Source organism: Megascapheus bottae, chromosome 2 (assembly GCF_031878675.1).
Source record: "Megascapheus bottae isolate mThoBot1 chromosome 2, mThoBot2.hap1, whole genome shotgun sequence".
NCBI classification, from domain to species: Eukaryota; Metazoa; Chordata; class Mammalia; order Rodentia; family Geomyidae; genus Megascapheus; species Megascapheus bottae.
Genome location: NC_143510.1, coordinates 55,379,587 through 55,397,302, shown reverse-complemented (window position 1 = coordinate 55,397,302; position 17,716 = coordinate 55,379,587). Strand labels below are relative to the sequence as shown.

At 35.7% G+C, this 17,716-nt stretch overlaps 1 protein-coding gene across 3 annotated transcripts in view; it reads right to left on the bottom strand.

The window, feature by feature from the left end:
- The window catches only part of Slc16a7 (solute carrier family 16 member 7), a 130,884-nt gene that overhangs the window by 42,309 nt on the left and 70,859 nt on the right, over positions 1-17,716 (bottom strand). For all 3 annotated transcript variants that reach the window (XM_090327804.1, XM_090327806.1, XM_090327808.1), the window contains 2 exons: positions 11,271-11,402; positions 6,033-6,279 (listed from right to left, as the gene is read on the bottom strand). In XM_090327804.1, coding sequence (XP_090183930.1) covers positions 6,033-6,249 — 217 coding nt within the window. In that variant the 5' untranslated portion in view covers positions 6,250-6,279; positions 11,271-11,402. The remainder of the gene's footprint in view (positions 1-6,032; positions 6,280-11,270; positions 11,403-17,716) is intronic.

Sequence of the window (17,716 nt, the reverse complement as noted above, 5' to 3'; positions counted from 1 at the left end):
CCAGTGTGTACTGGGATCAGCAGATAGACAGTGCACAACAAGCAGGAATGGAAGGATCTCAAGGAAAGGATAGGGGAAATATTGAATGTGAGATGAGAAACCTCAGGTGTGTTTGGACACAACCAGACTGAGAGGATAGATTTTACTAGCAGCTATTTTCAAAAAAAAAAAAAAAGAGGGACACTATATAATAGGCTACAATAGTGCTTTTGACTAGAAAATAGCTGCAGACAACCATCCCATTAAAAAATGGGCCAAAGACTTAAAGAGAGTCTTCTCTGAAGAAGAAACAAAAATGGCCTATAGACACATGAAGAAATGCTCAACATCTCTGGTCATAAAAGAAATGCAAATCAAAACAACTCTAAGATTCCACCTCACTCCAGCTAGAATGGCCAAGATCAGGAAAACGAATGACAACAGATGCTGGAGGGGATGTGGCCAGGAGGGATCACTACTACACTGTTGGTGGGAGTGCAAACTCGTTCAACAACTATGGAAAGCAGTGTGGCAGTGCCTCAAAAGGCTAAACATAGAACTCCCCTATGACCCAGCAATTCCACTACTTGGCATTTACCCAACCACCCAGAAACAAGGACATACTAAACCCACTAGCACAACAATGTTCATTGCAGCACTATTCACCATAGCAAAGATATGGAACCAACCTAGATGTCCCTCAGTTGATGAGTGGATCAACAAGTTGTGGTATTTGTACACAATGGAATTCTATGCTGCTGTCAGAAAGAATGACATCGCCCCATTTGTTAGGAAATGGAAAGACTTAGAAAAAATCATATTAAGTGAAGTAAGCCAGACTCAAAGGAACTTAGGCTCAATGGTTTCCCTCATTCGTCATAATCAGTAGAAACCTTGGGCTCTACTAGCAGAGATTTGCAATAGAGCAAAATCTTGATACATAAGGACATATAATGTGAAGCTAATTGAAAGGACCTCCAGGATAGTGAAACAAAAGCCATATAATGAATGATTGTTGTCCTTAATGTACTATGTTATCTTTCATCTCCTTTGCTGTCCCTTGGTTATCTCATATTGGTATAGTATCTCACTTTGTTATCTGATATATTGAACTTATTTGTATTTGGATATTTGAAATTTGATAGGGAAGGGGGGAAAACCAAGACAGGTGGGGGGTGTGGGGGGGGAGGGAAACGGGTACCAAGACATGTGAAAGGGTATCAATGTATGTGAATTAATGCACCTTCTATCTGGCAAATATCATGTAACCCTTTTACTAATTACAATAAAAAAGGGAAAAAAAAAGAAAATAGCTGCAGAAATGTTATAAATAAATAAATAAATAATAGTGATGAAATGTTGTGTATATTTAGGAGGCACATATTTCAGCCACTGGTTCTGTAGTCCAGGTCTTGTCCTCAAGTCACAGAAGTAGACATCTTTGTCTTAAACTGATTTTTCAGAATTCATTGCCAAAAAAAATACCTTTTAATATGTTCTCCATAGCCATGGCTACTTATACTTAGAAGGAATAAAATCTCAAATGCTTTGAGCCCACATTGTATTCGTTTCTTTCCTCCCAATTGAGGGAAATGATACCTTAAGTTCTTTGCCAATGATTACTGGGCTTCTATGTTAATATGTCATCAATGTGAACATTGGATTACGTGGTACATACAGGACAAAGAGACATGAAGTCACCTCCACACACACAGAGCGCTCTGTAGTTCTGGTTCTCTCCTGGTTCATTATCTGGATTTCCACTCTTGTCTTGTTTCCAGATGTTTTCAACTCTCATATAAAGAGGAAAACCCTGAAGGAAACCCGAGTTTTATAAACTTAATGGCTCGGTTCCTTCTTTGCTTTCCAAGAATGCATGCTCCTTTCCTGGAATGCTGAGAATAGATACCACAGGCTCTCCTGGAAGCTTCTGATTCAATCACTTATTGGTGTGAAAGGTGAGGCCGAAGTAGAATGATGTGCACCAAAGAAATACTATAATCTTCAGTATGCACCCCACAAACTGATCAGAAGAACTGATTCGGATAGGGACTCTCAGTTTTCAGAAATCCATCCAAGCTTCCACAAAGGCGTTCTAAAGCCTTATACTCAATACACAGCCAGTGTGACTGGAAAGTACCTAAATGTAATTTGTACTATTTTACTGCCTTAGAAAGCTGTACTTCCTTTAGAACTGCAGTTAAATCCAGAGTCATGGCACAATAGTTAATAGTTCCTTGTAAAACAAATGAATAAATGGAAAGAAAAAGAAATAGAACAAGTTACTGAGAGATCAGAGGCCATTTTCCTCTCCAGAATGGCAGATCCCTTCTGGTTCCAGAAAGAAAGAAAATTACAAGATTTCATTCAGACTGGCAGTTATTGTGCAGCTAACCATACCTGGATTATCATACAACAGAATAGCAAAAACTGAACTCACAGAAAATCCTCTGTTCTCACTGCTGATAGTACAAAACCCCTTATCTGTCTAAACATTCTGGAAAGTTTACACTGACATAGGTTTTGGGCCCCCTCCTGTGTATGAGCAGTGTGATCACGTGGCTTGACCTATTTTGAAATTTGCTAGACCTCCAAAAGACCATATGGGTGGCCAGATGGGTTGCTGAAATTTGGTGCCACTATTCAAAGGATGATGTAAGGTATAAACATGATTTGCATTCTTTTCTACCCCTTCTGCATTTCATTTTTTTAAACTCAGATATCTGAAAGAGATAATATCTTCCCACCAATATGGAGATGCCAACTAATTACTACCAGACACGGCAGCCTTGAAATCACAGGCCAGGCACCCAACGACCCCATCGTAGTGATTAATAGGTTGAGTGCTAAGCCCTAAGAAGAGCATCAAATCTCAGGTGTTCTTGAGGCTAATGTAATTAGCATTATGCTGAGCAGAATATTTCAGTACTTGGTGGAGATTCATCAGGCTTCTCAGTTAAACGAGGTGCTTTATAATGCCATCGTCTTCAACTTTATTTTGTCATCATCAATCTACAGGGCCTCTGTAAATAGAGAATTTCCAAATACCAGATAAAATTTAAATATCTTAATCAAATATTGATTTTTCGGCAATAAAGAACTCTTGCATTATCCATAAACTGAGGGGTTTTCAGAGATGCTTGTTAAAATGCAAATTTCTAGAATCATTCAGTAGAAATTCTGATAAGGTAGAAGTTAAAGACTAGGGCTGTGCTTTTAACAGGACTTAATATTCAGACACAGAAATGTGTTGTGTTTCTTAAAAAAAACACTATATACCTGAAGCTTATACTGTTTCTCACAATATTACTTGCACTGACTTGAAGAAAATTGTCCTAAAAATGACAAGTTAGCTTTAGATGAGCCAATTATTTTGTTAAAAAAATTGAAAACTAACAATGAAATAAATAATACATGAGTATTATTTCCAGCAAGTCATATGAATGTCTGAGATCTACATGTAAACACTGATATAGTAGACAACATTTCTATCTGCCATAAAAAGTCAAGTTTGTGCTGTGTTTGAGATTTTTTTCCTTCCCTTTTTTAAAGGAAAAAACAAAGCATAGCAGATTTCTGCTATTATTAATTTCACTCCATATCTCAGGCCAACATGCAAAATGTTTCAGCCCTGATAACTGAGGAGTTTGGGAAATATCACAAGGACTTTATTGAATTTCACTTCAATAATAACATTATTAGTTACTTCAACTAAATATTGTCATATATCTAATATTGGTATATTTTCTCTCCTTTGACAGGACTAGAATTTGAAATTCAGGGTCCCCTTTACCATTTGTAACTGGTTTCCAACTCTTTATGCTCTAACTATAGTTAATAAGGATCTTGTAATATATTTCCCCCTGGAATAGGCTTGACTGTGATTCTCCTTCCTTCACTGAAATTATAGACATTTAGCACCTTGTCCACCTAGTTTTATGGTATAGGGGCCTTCTAACTTTTTGCCTAGTCTGGCCTTGAATAGTGTTCCTCTTAACCATATCTCCCATGTAGTCGCATCTGTTTTCTTAGGAACAACCAGATACAAAATATCTGTTTATCTAAAATGAGATATATTTTATCCATTATCCTAAATATTTAAGTTTTTCAATATGCATATCTATTAAACTACCATTTTCTTTATGGATTTCAAGAGTTTTCTTTTGTGATTTTTCATACATATATAGAGAGAAACATTTAAATTTTTAAAGAAAAAGTATGAATTAAAGGGAAACTTGTATACTTGATGCATTTGTTGATATTTGAAAAAAGTCAAAATGATATTAGGTTAAATTAAAATTACTCTATTCTTCCTGCCAATACTCCTTTTAGATACCTTGCCAGGAGGAAGAAAATGATTATAGTCAGATAGGTGTTGCAATCACTAGTATAATTATCCAAAGGAGATTCTTAGAAAGCATGTAAAAGGCAGAAATTATCATTGACATGGACAAATAGCATTTGACACTGAGATAAATGTGTGTGTGTGTGTGTGTGTGTGTTTAATCAATCTTGTGCTAGGCTGCTTTCAGCTACATCACGACTACACAAAAGTGAAAATGTGCACAACCAAACTGAGACCATAAGATCTGTTCTGGATTGAATGTTTTTAGGAAAACTACCTTGATTTCTCAATTTTTCAGCTGCTGAGAAGCAAGCTTACAGCAATTATGAACAGGTTGTTCCAAGGATCATGTCATTTCACACATTGAAAGTACTGACAGGGGAGTCGTCATTTGACAGTAAATATCATAAATAATAGATATTATCACAAACACTGGGACTTCTGCAATAAGAGCCATATTCAAGTTGCTTATGAATGAAAAATGATTTTAAATTTAAAATGCTGTGCTTTGTGAATATATTAAATATAGTATAAAGATTTCTTTCATCCTATTTACCCCTTTCCTTTAAAGTTAACCACAGTTTAAAATTGGTAGATCTGTTTATATAGAGATATTAAGAGCAAAGATATATATCTACAAAGATCACCTAAATCTTCTTTATTAGGCTATAGTTCATGTATTGCATAGTAACTGGACTTGCCTCTACATTCTTAATGTACTTTTACTTTTCTTCAAGATATGAACGTATTCTCTTGAAATCAAGTTTTCTTTTATTAAATAATTTATGTATATCTGGTAAAGTATGAACAATGGTTTTGTTAGATTGAGGGCAGTTGTTGAAATATGCACTTGGTACACAAAGGAGGAAATCAAGAAATGGATCTAGATAATATATGTGATGTCTTTAAATTCTTTTCTCCTTTTGTTTTCCTTTAATACTAAGGTCTGATTTCAGATCTTGCAATTGTTAGGCAGGTAACTCCATCCCTACAGCTATGACGTCAGACTAGGTTACCTTTAGTTATTCTTACAGATAAGGTCTCACATTTTTCTGCTTGAACCTGGCCTTGAACTGCTGTTTCTCTACCTATGCCACGTGAATAAAGAAGATTGTGTGTGTACACCAACTCTCTTGTGCCTTAATTCTTACATTCTATGTCTACAACTGTCCCCTGAAGTTGAAAAGTTAAAACTTTAAGAACACATGTATTTTAAATAATAGCTTTTTTCAAAAATGTCATTATTTAACAAGTTTTTACAGCAATAAGGAATTATTTCACATACACAAATTTGAATGAGCCCAGAATTGCATATGCTTACACTTCATTATTCTCAGTTTAAGGTGAAGTACATTCTGGGCCTATAATTTTCAGTGCCTTAGAGTACGTTATAGTGTAACTAAGGCAGCCCTTGAAAATCCCATAATTTAGCAAATTTAGTTTTGTACAAACAAGTTCTCACTTAAAAACTGCGTGCAAAAGCAAAATGGGATAAATAACTTTAAATGGTAGGTGGCTAAGTCATTAAGAATTTGGGTTCTGATTACACTTTTGATGGCTTTTTTTAAACTAGATATATAATACGAACAGAGAGCTGTAGCATCTCAGGAGAGAGCATATAGCATCTCAGGAGAGGAGCACAAGCATGTCGTCATTTCAGAATTGAGACATTGTCACTCCAGAATTCTAGGCTTCTGGAGACCCTTACCTCCCGCGTACATCACGGCCAGCATGATGGATGAAATCCACGCGATCTCACTGTAGGACGCGTGGAAGATTCCCTGAATATCTTTGAAGAATACTGTGACCGCTTTGGGGAAGGCATAGGAAAATCCGATGCAGATGAATGATGCTCCAACCACAACCCAGCCCCAGCCTCCATCAGGAGGGCTGTAGGGGGGCGGGGAAGTGGGCGGTGGTGGCATTTCTGCTGTTCTGTTGGAAATTCAAGTTACCTAGACAAGATAAGAACAAAAAGGAAATCGTTTGAACCTTATTTCCCCAGAGAAAAATCTACAAAAATGACAGAAAGAAAGGAACTAAAAATTGAAAGTAATTTGTTTTAGAGGGGAAAAATAATGTAAAATTAAATTTTTAGATCTAAACTGAAGTGCTATCACAGATTTATCTCTAGGTATAAAAATGAGAACTCCCATCATATATATATATATATATATATATATATATATGTGTGTGTGTGTGTATAAACATACACACATACGTGTATATAAAAACCTATGTGTACATATATACATATATATGTGTAATACATGTAAATATATTCTTTATAAACCCGAACATGTTGCATTTAATATTTTTATACACAGATTAAAAAATGATAGTACATCTGATAAATTACAAAGAAATCAGTATTCTAGAATTTTTCCCAATTTTAATAACTGAGAATGTTTGAAGCCATTCTCCTGGATCTGTTTTACTGAATCTCTAGCATTCGAAATTGCATTGTTCACAGAAACTACATTCATCACAATGCATTTTGAAAATGGGTGCTACCTATCATTGTGTAAATGATATCATTTATGTAGTTTTCCTATCAATGGAATTCTCCCAATGTCAGGGATGCTTGTGGGGGGTAGGAGTTAGTAAGGGAAAAGGAACATAACTGGAGAAAGAAACCTTCCATTTGGGTGTTCCTTAAGAACACTGAAGTGCTGGTTTTAAGGAAGGGAATAAGTCCTCTCTTGTGGAAAAAAAAACTTACATATACCAATATATCTGAAATTGCATGTATTAAATATAAAACACTTCGGTTCTTTAAAGCCATTTTTTTGCAAAAGGATACTGCTTGTTTAGCTCTTTTTTCCAAAACAAAAATTGTATTGTAAGGAGGAGGAGGAGGACAAGGAGGAGGAGGAAGTGGGAGAGGAGGAGGAGGAGGAGGGAGAAGAAGACGGCCTATGGGAAGGTTGGAAATGTAAGCGAGAAGACAGAACCCAACAGCTCTGCACCAAGGGCCTTCATCCAGCTGAAAACTCAGGAGTGACATGGAGATGGAAGCCTCACAGTGCACCACCATTTAACTTGGTCCCCTGAAGCCTTGTCAATATCGCAGATGCCTGGTCCCCACACCAAGGCCTAGGAATCTGACTTTTAAGTGTCCTACTGGGTGAGTCTCATGATAGCAATTTGGGAGGAAGCCCTAGTGGAGAACAGGAGGAACTGGAAGACAGGCACTGAAGTCTTAACCCAGACCCATCCACTGACCAGCTCTTGTGAATGTGAAGAGAGATTATGCTTCTTGTGGCTTGGTTTATTTTTCATGTCTAAGTACCAAGTTTCTTACCTTTAGGTATTATTATTACCGCCATCTGCATTTTACAATTTAAGAAGCCAAGGCACAAAGGGATTGGTTAAATAATTCTCCCAATGTATGCTTCCAGTAAATGTATCAAAGCCACAAGCCTGGGTTCTGGGTGCCATGTTCTCAGCCCAGAGCTGTGCAAAGCAGGGAGAAACTTTTTGGAAATAAAGCATTTTATGTTCATTCTTAAAAAAATTTGTATTGTTATTGTAAAGGTGATGCACAGAGAGGTTATAGTTACATAAATCCGATGAGTATGTTTATTTTTGAAAAGCACCTCTTCCTTTATTTTCTCCCAGTTTTTACCTCCAGCATCCCTCCTACAAGTTGTATAGCTCAATTTTAACACAGTGCCCACTGAGTACCACAGCTGCGTTTGTTCATCCTTCATCCCTCTGTTTATGGGTTCCCTATCACCCTCACTCAAGGAGATGTTATTTTGGTTATTTTTTCTGTTTTGTTGTTGCTTTTGGTTTCTGCCTTGTATATAAGTTTGTCTGTATTGCTTAGCTCTGGACTATGTGCAGTCACCAGTCTTTCTCCATGTCTTCCTTACAGTACTTGTATTTGTAGATATCATTCCAATGATATAGGAAAAGATAGAGCAACACTTTCTTTGGTAATACAATGTTTGCAATAAGTTAAAGCATCTGGTTGTTTCACATCTTCAGAAACGCTAGCACCAGGTGTGGTCTGTTTATGAATGATCTGGGTTGAAGTTGGAACTCCCCTTTTACACAAGGCTTTCTGTAGAATGCACAATGAAGAATTGTCCATGCTAACAAAAGTCACATAAATATGAAGTTTGCCAGTTATTTAAATAGGCGCCACCTTAAAAGAAAAATAAGTTTATATCAAAATGATATGTAAGTATATATGTTACACATGCATGTAATGTGCATCTATACATGCATATAACACATGAAAGATTGTAGATACAAACACAGTACTTCTACCACATTCTGTCCTCCTAAATTCTGTTCTTACGTAGAATTTTATATTTAAAATTAATTTTATATTACAATGACTTCATTTTGTGGCATGAATATTAAGCATGAGAGTCATCAAAGATTGCTACATTTTATCCTTCATGGTAGCAGTTCTTAAGGTAATGGAATTGTATCTGTTCTTTCATCTGTAAAACAGTCATTTCATTCACTTAAAAGTAGTAAAGACTGACAGAAGGCTCCATGTAAAGTAAATTGCAGAACTGATTATGTCCTTAAAAAATATTACCTGTCAATGTCGTGGCCTTCCTTTAATTGATATTTGAACATAAAGTTCCTTAGTGTGGAGTACAATTGGATTTTTTTCAATCCCATTTAAAAGGGGAAAGTATATGTGATGATTTTCATTTCCACCAAATTCCAGGGTCTAAGTTGCATTTACATTTTGTTTGTTTGAAATAGGAAAGGGAAGGGGGGAAAATAAGATGATTGGACTGGGGTGGAGGGAAGGGAAATGGGAATAAATACACCAGAAGAGGCATCAATGTGGGAGAAGAAATGCACCTACAACTGACGAATGTAACTGTAACCCCTCTATACATTATCCTGACATTTAAAAAATAATTTTAAAACATTTTAATTATATTGTTTAAAGCCAAATCTTTAAAGGAAATTAGCAAAAAGAATACTTAGCTCATGTTAGAATATTAACACTAGAGTCGGGTCTGCTCTCCTTAGTTCAATAACCTGCACACTGAAGTATTTAATCCATCTAAGTTGATGCTGAAATATAAAGTCATCAGTCCTTCCAGAAATGCTATTGTATTGCCTTCCAAAATTAACAATGAGCATTTTGAATCTGATAGCCTTATTGCTAATGCATCTCTTCTTAACCACATCATCTAAACTGTACCAAAACATAGCCAGTATTCTACTGGCTCTGGTGCTGCCTCACTACTCAAGAGACTAATATATAAAGAAATATTGTTGGAATCCAGCCCAGAAAGGAAAGTTGAAGAGACTCCCTCCCCAAAACAAAGTAGCAAAAAGGCAACAATCTGGCAAATAAAATGGCCAGGGTTCAAATCCTAATATTAGAAAAACAAAAAGCAACCCTTCTAATTATATGATAGCCTTTAGCTTATTTTATTTGTATTTGCAATATATATTTGTGTTTATGTACGCATATTGGTACGTATCCCTAAACTTGATTATAATATCTAAACTACAACTGTCACTAGCTCTAATGGAACTAACTATAATTAAAATTTCCATTTTAGAGTACATATACAACTTTGATCATCTAAAGAAACAAATGCACAGGCCAACTAAGTAAAATTCAATAATAAACTAATAAATAAATACATGTTCACATAAGTAAAATAAGGTCTAGTAAAACACTAGTATGATTCGCTTATTTGTGTAAGCACTTTTTAAATGTAACATATTTTCACATTTACACATGATTTACATTGGTTTTTTTTAAGTCTGATGTTAAGAAGTTCAGCTGGTTCTTGTTACTAATGGGAAGTATGTTCAATAAAGTAATCCTGAACATTGAATTAGTGAATACTGAACTAATGGTCATAGATAAGATAAAGAATTAGGCTTCTGTGATTAGGTTTTCAGTTACAGTTTTATCGACTACTGGATAATTTTGGAGAAATGTGTATCTGCTTAAAATACTTGATTCAATGTAATTTAGTGATGCACAAATGTTGACCTAAAGGAGAACCTAAGGAAGCTTGTGTAACACAAGCATTTTCTCTATAAGGTACATACATCACAGTCTCTTTGCATTGGCAAGGAGGAAAGAGCCTTCTACTGAGCAGTCCAGCAAAACTCATATAGGCCAGAATAAATAGCAAAACTAGCAACCAAACCCACAAGAATGTGGGAAACAAAGCACTACGTAGGCTGCCAAAAAATTCCTGGTTTTATAATAAGGAAAATAAGAAGGCAAAGCACTGCTAAGATTTAAAATGGCAAGTATTAGACACAATCTGAATACTAACAAAGTATAGTATATAAATTGACGTGCATTAGGGTAGAGTTTTGATTGAAGACATGAATATATGCAACACAAAACTATAAACAATTTGAAGTTCTATCAAAACTGTATGTATCAACAGGTAAAACAGTAGAAACTTCCAAATAATTTGAGTATTTCTACATATCATCTCCACAACTAGATGATGATTCTTTTGATTGTGACACATAATGATATTTAGGTATCATCCACTGAGCTGTCAAGAACCTCACAGCCCCTGGGCTACCAAAAGGTGAACTTTTGTCTTGGTTTTAAAGATTTTAATTAGTATTGCATGTTGCAAGTCTCCATTTATATGTAGACATCTTAATTTACTTTTTCTAAATTACTTCCTGCTTTGTTTATTTCCTATGAAGGCTCATCTTAGGTTCTCTTAACTAATGACTGGAAAGTATATCCAAACTAATTAACTCTTAGAAAATTGCACATCCAGATTCACAGCCTCTTTTTATTCTCCATTATTGAGTTGACAGATACTCAAGTTCAAATTCAAACACACACATGCATGAGCTTCATGATAGTTTCTGTGCACAATTCTGTAATCCTTATATTAATTTGACAGTGGTGTGCTCTGTTCCTTAGATTTTCAGGCATAGACAAGAAAAATAGTTAAGAATAGAATTTTACCTGTTGACAGATGTCCGCTTAAACAGATTTCTTTGGGTTGTATGTGGAATTTTTAAGCCTAGCCACTTCACATTGAAGTGTAATATCCGAAGGCAATACAAAGGAAGAGAGGTAGAGCAGATTCAGAATTCTCTAAAAAAAGAGAAAAACAAAGGTTACATGTATAATTGACCTCTGCAAGCTGATTATAGCACCACACTTCGACACATCACAGTAATCGTCACCATTATTTAACAAATATGTAAAAACTAAATAGGCAAAACCACATTTCACTGACAGAACCCACCATTTTTTGTAGCAACAAATGATGAAGTGATACAATAAGGCGATAAGGTACAATAAGAAAGATTGTAAGATGGAGAAAAATGGGACTTTTTACTCCACAAAATACATATGCAGATAACAGTTATCCTAACATAATGAGAAAGAAAATTTGCTGTCATTCATAAGCTTTTATACAAATGCCTATATTATTTAATGTGTACTAAAATTCAATTAAATGAATATCCATTGTCTGTTAAAATAAAGTTCAAAAGACAAGTAACAATTTTTTCAGCAATATCCATGTTTTATCAATGAGACAAAATGGGCAAGAATAAAAGGAAACCAAAATTATTTTAGAAAATTTTGTTTTAGAATTCAAACTTCGTAGGCAGGTCTGGGTGACAGGTAAATAGGTGAAACCTCTAATCCATCAGTTATCTAAATTTCAATTTGGCACTGAATATATAAATTAGATCCAGTCCTTTGATCTAAGCCTCCATTTAAGTAGATTAAAGCTAAGAAAATGTCAAGCATTTGGATGAAACATGCAGTTACCCTCCTTGTGCCCAGGGCCACCAATTCTGAGATCCCAAAAGAAGACAATAGAGGCAACTATATCAAAGGAGGTTTTTGTGGGAGAATGAAGCAAGCATGATCTCAGTGCCAAGTCACAGAGGACAATCGGGGAACGAAATGATGCAGAGTAAAAATGAGTAAATGGAGCCTGAAAGTCACAGATAAAATCTGACAAATAGGCAAGAATGGAACTGAAGGTTTATCTTGAACTAAGAATAAAGAATTCGCATTCCCCGATTCCCCGGAATCTGGAGACAGTAAGAAGTGGCATTTATCAACTCAATTCAGTGTCTGTCTGCATGAGTCTTGGTAATTTTTGAGGGGGGAGGTGGGTTGTGAGACTTCAACTCTGGGCCTGGCCACTGTCCCTGAGCTCTTCAGATCAAGGCTACTGCCCTACCCCTTGAGCCACAGTGCCACTTCTAGTTTTCTAGTGGTTAATTGGCAATAAAAGTCCCATGTTCTTTAGTGCCCAGGCTGGCTTTGAATCACAATTCTAAGATCTCAGTCTCCTGAGTAGCTAGGATTACATGTATGAGCCACCATGCCCAGCAGTAATTTTTATTTTATGCTGGGTAATTCATGAATGCAGTTCCATTTACATCATGAAACTAGCCCACACAAGGATACTAAACCTGTATATTATGAAGACTTTCTATCCCTCTGTTTTCCCTAAGGCTCATCTTATAAGAAAACATCTAACAATGGAGCTCATTAATCATACTCATGGTTTACATACACTAGTTTAGAGCAAGAACAAGAGTAATTCTGAAATATTCTTGGAATGCTACAAATCCTCTATGTTCACTAATAGTTCTATACAATGCCTTTACCTGACTGGTTCATTTTCATTCAGGAAGAACAAATCACATCCAGGACTTTCTGAATGAGAGTGTCAATCATCTGGAAATACAGTGCTTGGTAGTTACATCTATTAATTTCTTTGTCATGTCCTTTTCTTGGCATACATTAAGCTTTCCTACTCTATTTTTATGAATATCATATTATGGCCTTTAACAATGAAAGATAATGTTTTAGAATTGGGGTATCTGATAAAAGACACATAATCATCCTTTTCTACATTGGAAATCTTTCTTTTAATTTAGGACAGTAATTCTTCTGGAGACTCATGGCTGAAGTCCAAGTAGGCACAAGACTTATTATGAACTACCAATGCCAGTATTAATGTACAATATTTGTTGATTTTTGTTTCTTAGCATTTTCCATGTGTTATATGCTTTGTTATGGACTTTACATATCACAGGAAACACGAAACAAAGATGATACCTTAAAGATATCATTTTTTCTAATAATTCAATTAATTGATTTTTATAATTCCATGCACTTAGAGAGAATGATGTAATTCCAAATCACATTCTATATACAAAAGCACAAAGAATCAGAGGTGCAGAATGGGCTGTATAAAATATAATATTCAATAGGTAAACAAAACCAGTATACTGAGCAGCATTTCTACATGGGCCATTGTTGCCAATTCTACTTTTGCACACCAACATATTAGTCTCTGAATTCCAAAATACTACAGCTATCCTTCATGTTTGTTCTAGGTAATTTATATCTGTGCTTCTCATGGCACATTTTAGTCAATGAATGATGTCATTAATATAATGAACTGAGAGAGCTGTCTTAAAGATCTGAGTATTTCAAGTGACTTTGAACAACTTTTATGTAATAGCCCATGCACTGAAACCTAAGAACTTCATCTTGTTTTCTAGAATCAATGCAGGTTGATTCATTAGGTTGAATAGTCTATGAAGAAGACAATGTAAGACACAAAAGCAATGAAGCCCATTAGTGAGGTCAATGGGTGGACTGTAATACATGCAAGGGTTTATTCTTTCTCTCATTCAGTTGAACAGACTATTGGGATGTTCCTTGATAAACTTTGTGAGTAATCCTTTCTTAGACTTCCTAAAAGTAAACCACAGTGCTTCAGCTCTATGGAGCCCTCTCAATAGTCTGCCCCATCTTAAAGTTTATCTTTCAAATTAAGGTCCAGAAATAATATACTCAGAAAACTAAGTCTCAGATTAAATCAAAGGCATTAGGAAGCTATTGGCTTCTCTATAAATATTTCTAAATGCCCTATCGTGAAAGCATGAGCTTTCTCTGATATCCTGCCTAAACACTGGCCTATGCTTTCACATGAATGAATTAATATGCTCTTGAAAGAATAATCTACTGATCTTTCTGATCTCTATTACCTCTTTCTGATACAAAAGGACAGAACAAGCTCATATTAATGTACATTGTTTAAATTTAGGTGACAGCTCACCTCATTTTACAACAGAAATTAAATTGAGCCAAATCTTTTCTTTTCCAACCTGTAATTGAATTAAAATTGGAATCTAATCCTGGAGCTATTTTATTCTTCAAAGTGGACCATCTTTTAAATCCTATTGACTGATTTACTTTCACATCTAGACAAGAAACTTATAAATAGTGCTTGGCACACAGAATGTCAGTAACTTATATTTAAATATAAGCTATTACTGTAGTAGAAATGACCTGGAAATCTAATTGGTTACAAGGATCAAACTAATCAGATGTCATTAGAATGAAAAAATTATGAAAAACAACAGGAACTGATACTTTATTATTTATGAAGCATTGGAAAGGAATCTTCTAAACAATTACCCTGGACTCTGACATTTTGCTCTTTAAATGTATAAAACCAAGTATGGTTGGTAAATGGGTAGCTATGCTCATGTCTCAATACTCAAAATCAACAATATTACCTTATAGAGCAAAGGATGTGATTTATTAAAGACAGAGACAAGTTTACTGTGAATTAATCGGGGAGGGGGGCCTAAATGCAATCACATATGCCCTAGGCATGTTATCCAGACATCAGAGAAAATTTGGGGCCAGCAACACAAAAGAGACGAAACAGAAAGGATATGGTAATCTGATCATGACAGGAAGGTGGAAAGCTAAGGGATCACAGGACCCAAAACAGCAAGAATGATGACAGCCACAGTTTGCCAAAATAGGCTTGGGGCAAAGTCTTCCACAATGTCTCTTTAAATGAGTCCTAGCCTGTAAGTTGGCTTTAAGAAGTATAAGATTAAATTTCTATTTCCTTAACACACCCAGTTTGTAGAAATTTGATACAACTGCCCTGGGAAAATAGTACGTTAATCTTGGTGAATCATTTACACAAGCCATGAACCCAGAAATTACACTGTAAGGATGCCTTTGCAAATACAATTGCTCAGTTATACAAAAACCTGTGTACTAGATGTTCCAGTAAATTCACCATAAAATGGAAAATTGCTGCACATTCATAAGACAGTACTAAAACCTATACTGTTATAAATTTTTTGGAATAAAGCAGATCTGTATACACTGAAGTGAATGGAACTTGATAAAAATTAGACTAAACAAAAAAGTACTTGAGGTAAATAACTATGAAAATATGATCTTATGTATTTGCTATTATCTTCAAATAGTTAGACAAGAGCATTGAAATTCAGCATGTCCATTTGTGTGAACAATGCATCTTGCTCAGTATCAACTTTACTGTCATTCTTCCTGACCTACCTACCTCATCCCTAGATTTCTCAAGTTTCCTAGTTTCATTTTTCATGTACATACATTGTGTTTTATGAATGTATACACCTATCATTCCTCTTTCCATTTGTCTGCTGCCATCCTGTTTATGAGATGTAGCTTAAAGTGTATACACTTATTTTGCTTGTAAGGGAAAAGGAGTTAGCTGTCTTTAACCGGTTGCCAAACCATGGACAGTCTTGCCCACCTGTGATCTCAAGTAGGTTCTTTGGGGTTTCTTTTCCTTACTTAATAGTTCATCAAAATTATTTATATCTCATGCATCTGATTAAAAATCTAGAAGTAGTCCAGGAGCAGGGCCTTGTGGTAGAGTGCTTGCTTAGCATGCACAAAAGCCCTGGTTCGATTCCTCGGTACCACATACACAGAAAAAGCCAGAAATGGTGCTGTGGCTCAAGTGGTAGAGCTCTAGCCTTGAGAAAGCCCAAGGACAGTGCCCAGGCCCTGAGTTCAAGCCCCAGGACAAGTAAAAATAATCAATCAATCAAACTAACAGTCCAGAACTGGACATTCACCACATTCCACATTTACATTCACGATATAGTTTGAATTTTGTTATTTGAATTTTGTTATTTTAATATGCCTAATTGTTCACAGTAAGGGATGTCCTAAAACCTGCCCTAAAGAGTTAAAGAAGCCACACAAACCACAGAAGTCTTGAGTGGTTTTGAGTTGGGCCTGTTGTCTCCCTTGATGGTGTGTTTTTATTTTTGAGTAAACTCTGACGCTTTTCTGCAAGGTGCTCCTTGTCTCTGGGGGCCATGTTTTGGTAGTGATACCAAACAAGAAACAAAATGCACCCCATCCACCAATAACAACATCAATGGATTTGAGGCTACTTAACCATCCTTAGCTTTCTTTTCTTTTCTAGCATCTCTCCACAACAGTCTTTATCTCTCCATACATATCCTTTATTCTTTTTGCTTTTTTGTCAGTCTTGGGGCTTGAATTCAGGGCCTGGGCATTCTCCTCGGGTTTTCTCAAGGCTTGAGCTCTACCACTTGAGCCACAGCACCACCTCCAGCCTTTTCTGAGTATGTAGTACCAAGGAATCAAACTCAGGACTTCATGCAAGCTAGGAAAGCATTTTACCACTCAGCCACACTCCTGGCCCCAGAGGAAAATTTTGGAATGATAGTAACCCACAAAGAAAATTTCTCACGCCTCACTCCAATCAAGCCTGAAATTGTCACCTTTCATGTAAAGCAAGCATTTGTTGGTTACCCTTTGACATATTCCAATTGCCATCATTATTCTTGTGTTTTGAGCTGACAAAGATTATTTTAAAAAGTTGCCTTTGACAAAGCACCGAGGATAACACAGATGGCCACTATGTGGTCAGCAGGAAAAGAACATGTCCAGAATTCCTGGGTTAGAGGCATGACTCCCATTTGTGCAGTATGGTCTGAAAAAACAGACCATTTCATCTTTCTTTGCAAAATGATATGCAATTTCTAGAACTTTCTGTGTGTTACTTTGAGACCACAACTGGTCTTGGGTAATAGGCACAGAAGAAAATGAGTCCACAGATAAGGAGAAACTACTGTACCTATTCTGTTTACTAATATTCTTATCTTCAGTCTCATAGAAGATTCTATAGTTAAGACACTTCCTTAAAGCAAAAGTAAGCCATAAAGCAAGGTTACTAAGCCAGGAATAAGATTAACATAGACATTTTACAAAGAGAACGGTCTGGACATTTTTTAAAGTTCCGAGTTTATGGGAATTTAATTAATGGATTTGTTTCAATTGACAAGTAAAATTTATGAAAGCTCTGTTCATCTACAAAATGATGTATTTTTATATGCATACATTGTGGAGTGGCCAAATCAAGTTGAATATTCATCACCTGATAACCATCCTTTCTTCTGATGAAAACACTTGCCTATTCTTTTTTTCAACTTTCCAATGTGATATATTGTTGTAAAGTACAGTAATTAGGAAATTTAATAGATTTCTTAACATATTCTTCTTGCCGAAGAAATGCTATGTGTATTATCTTTTCTTAAAAT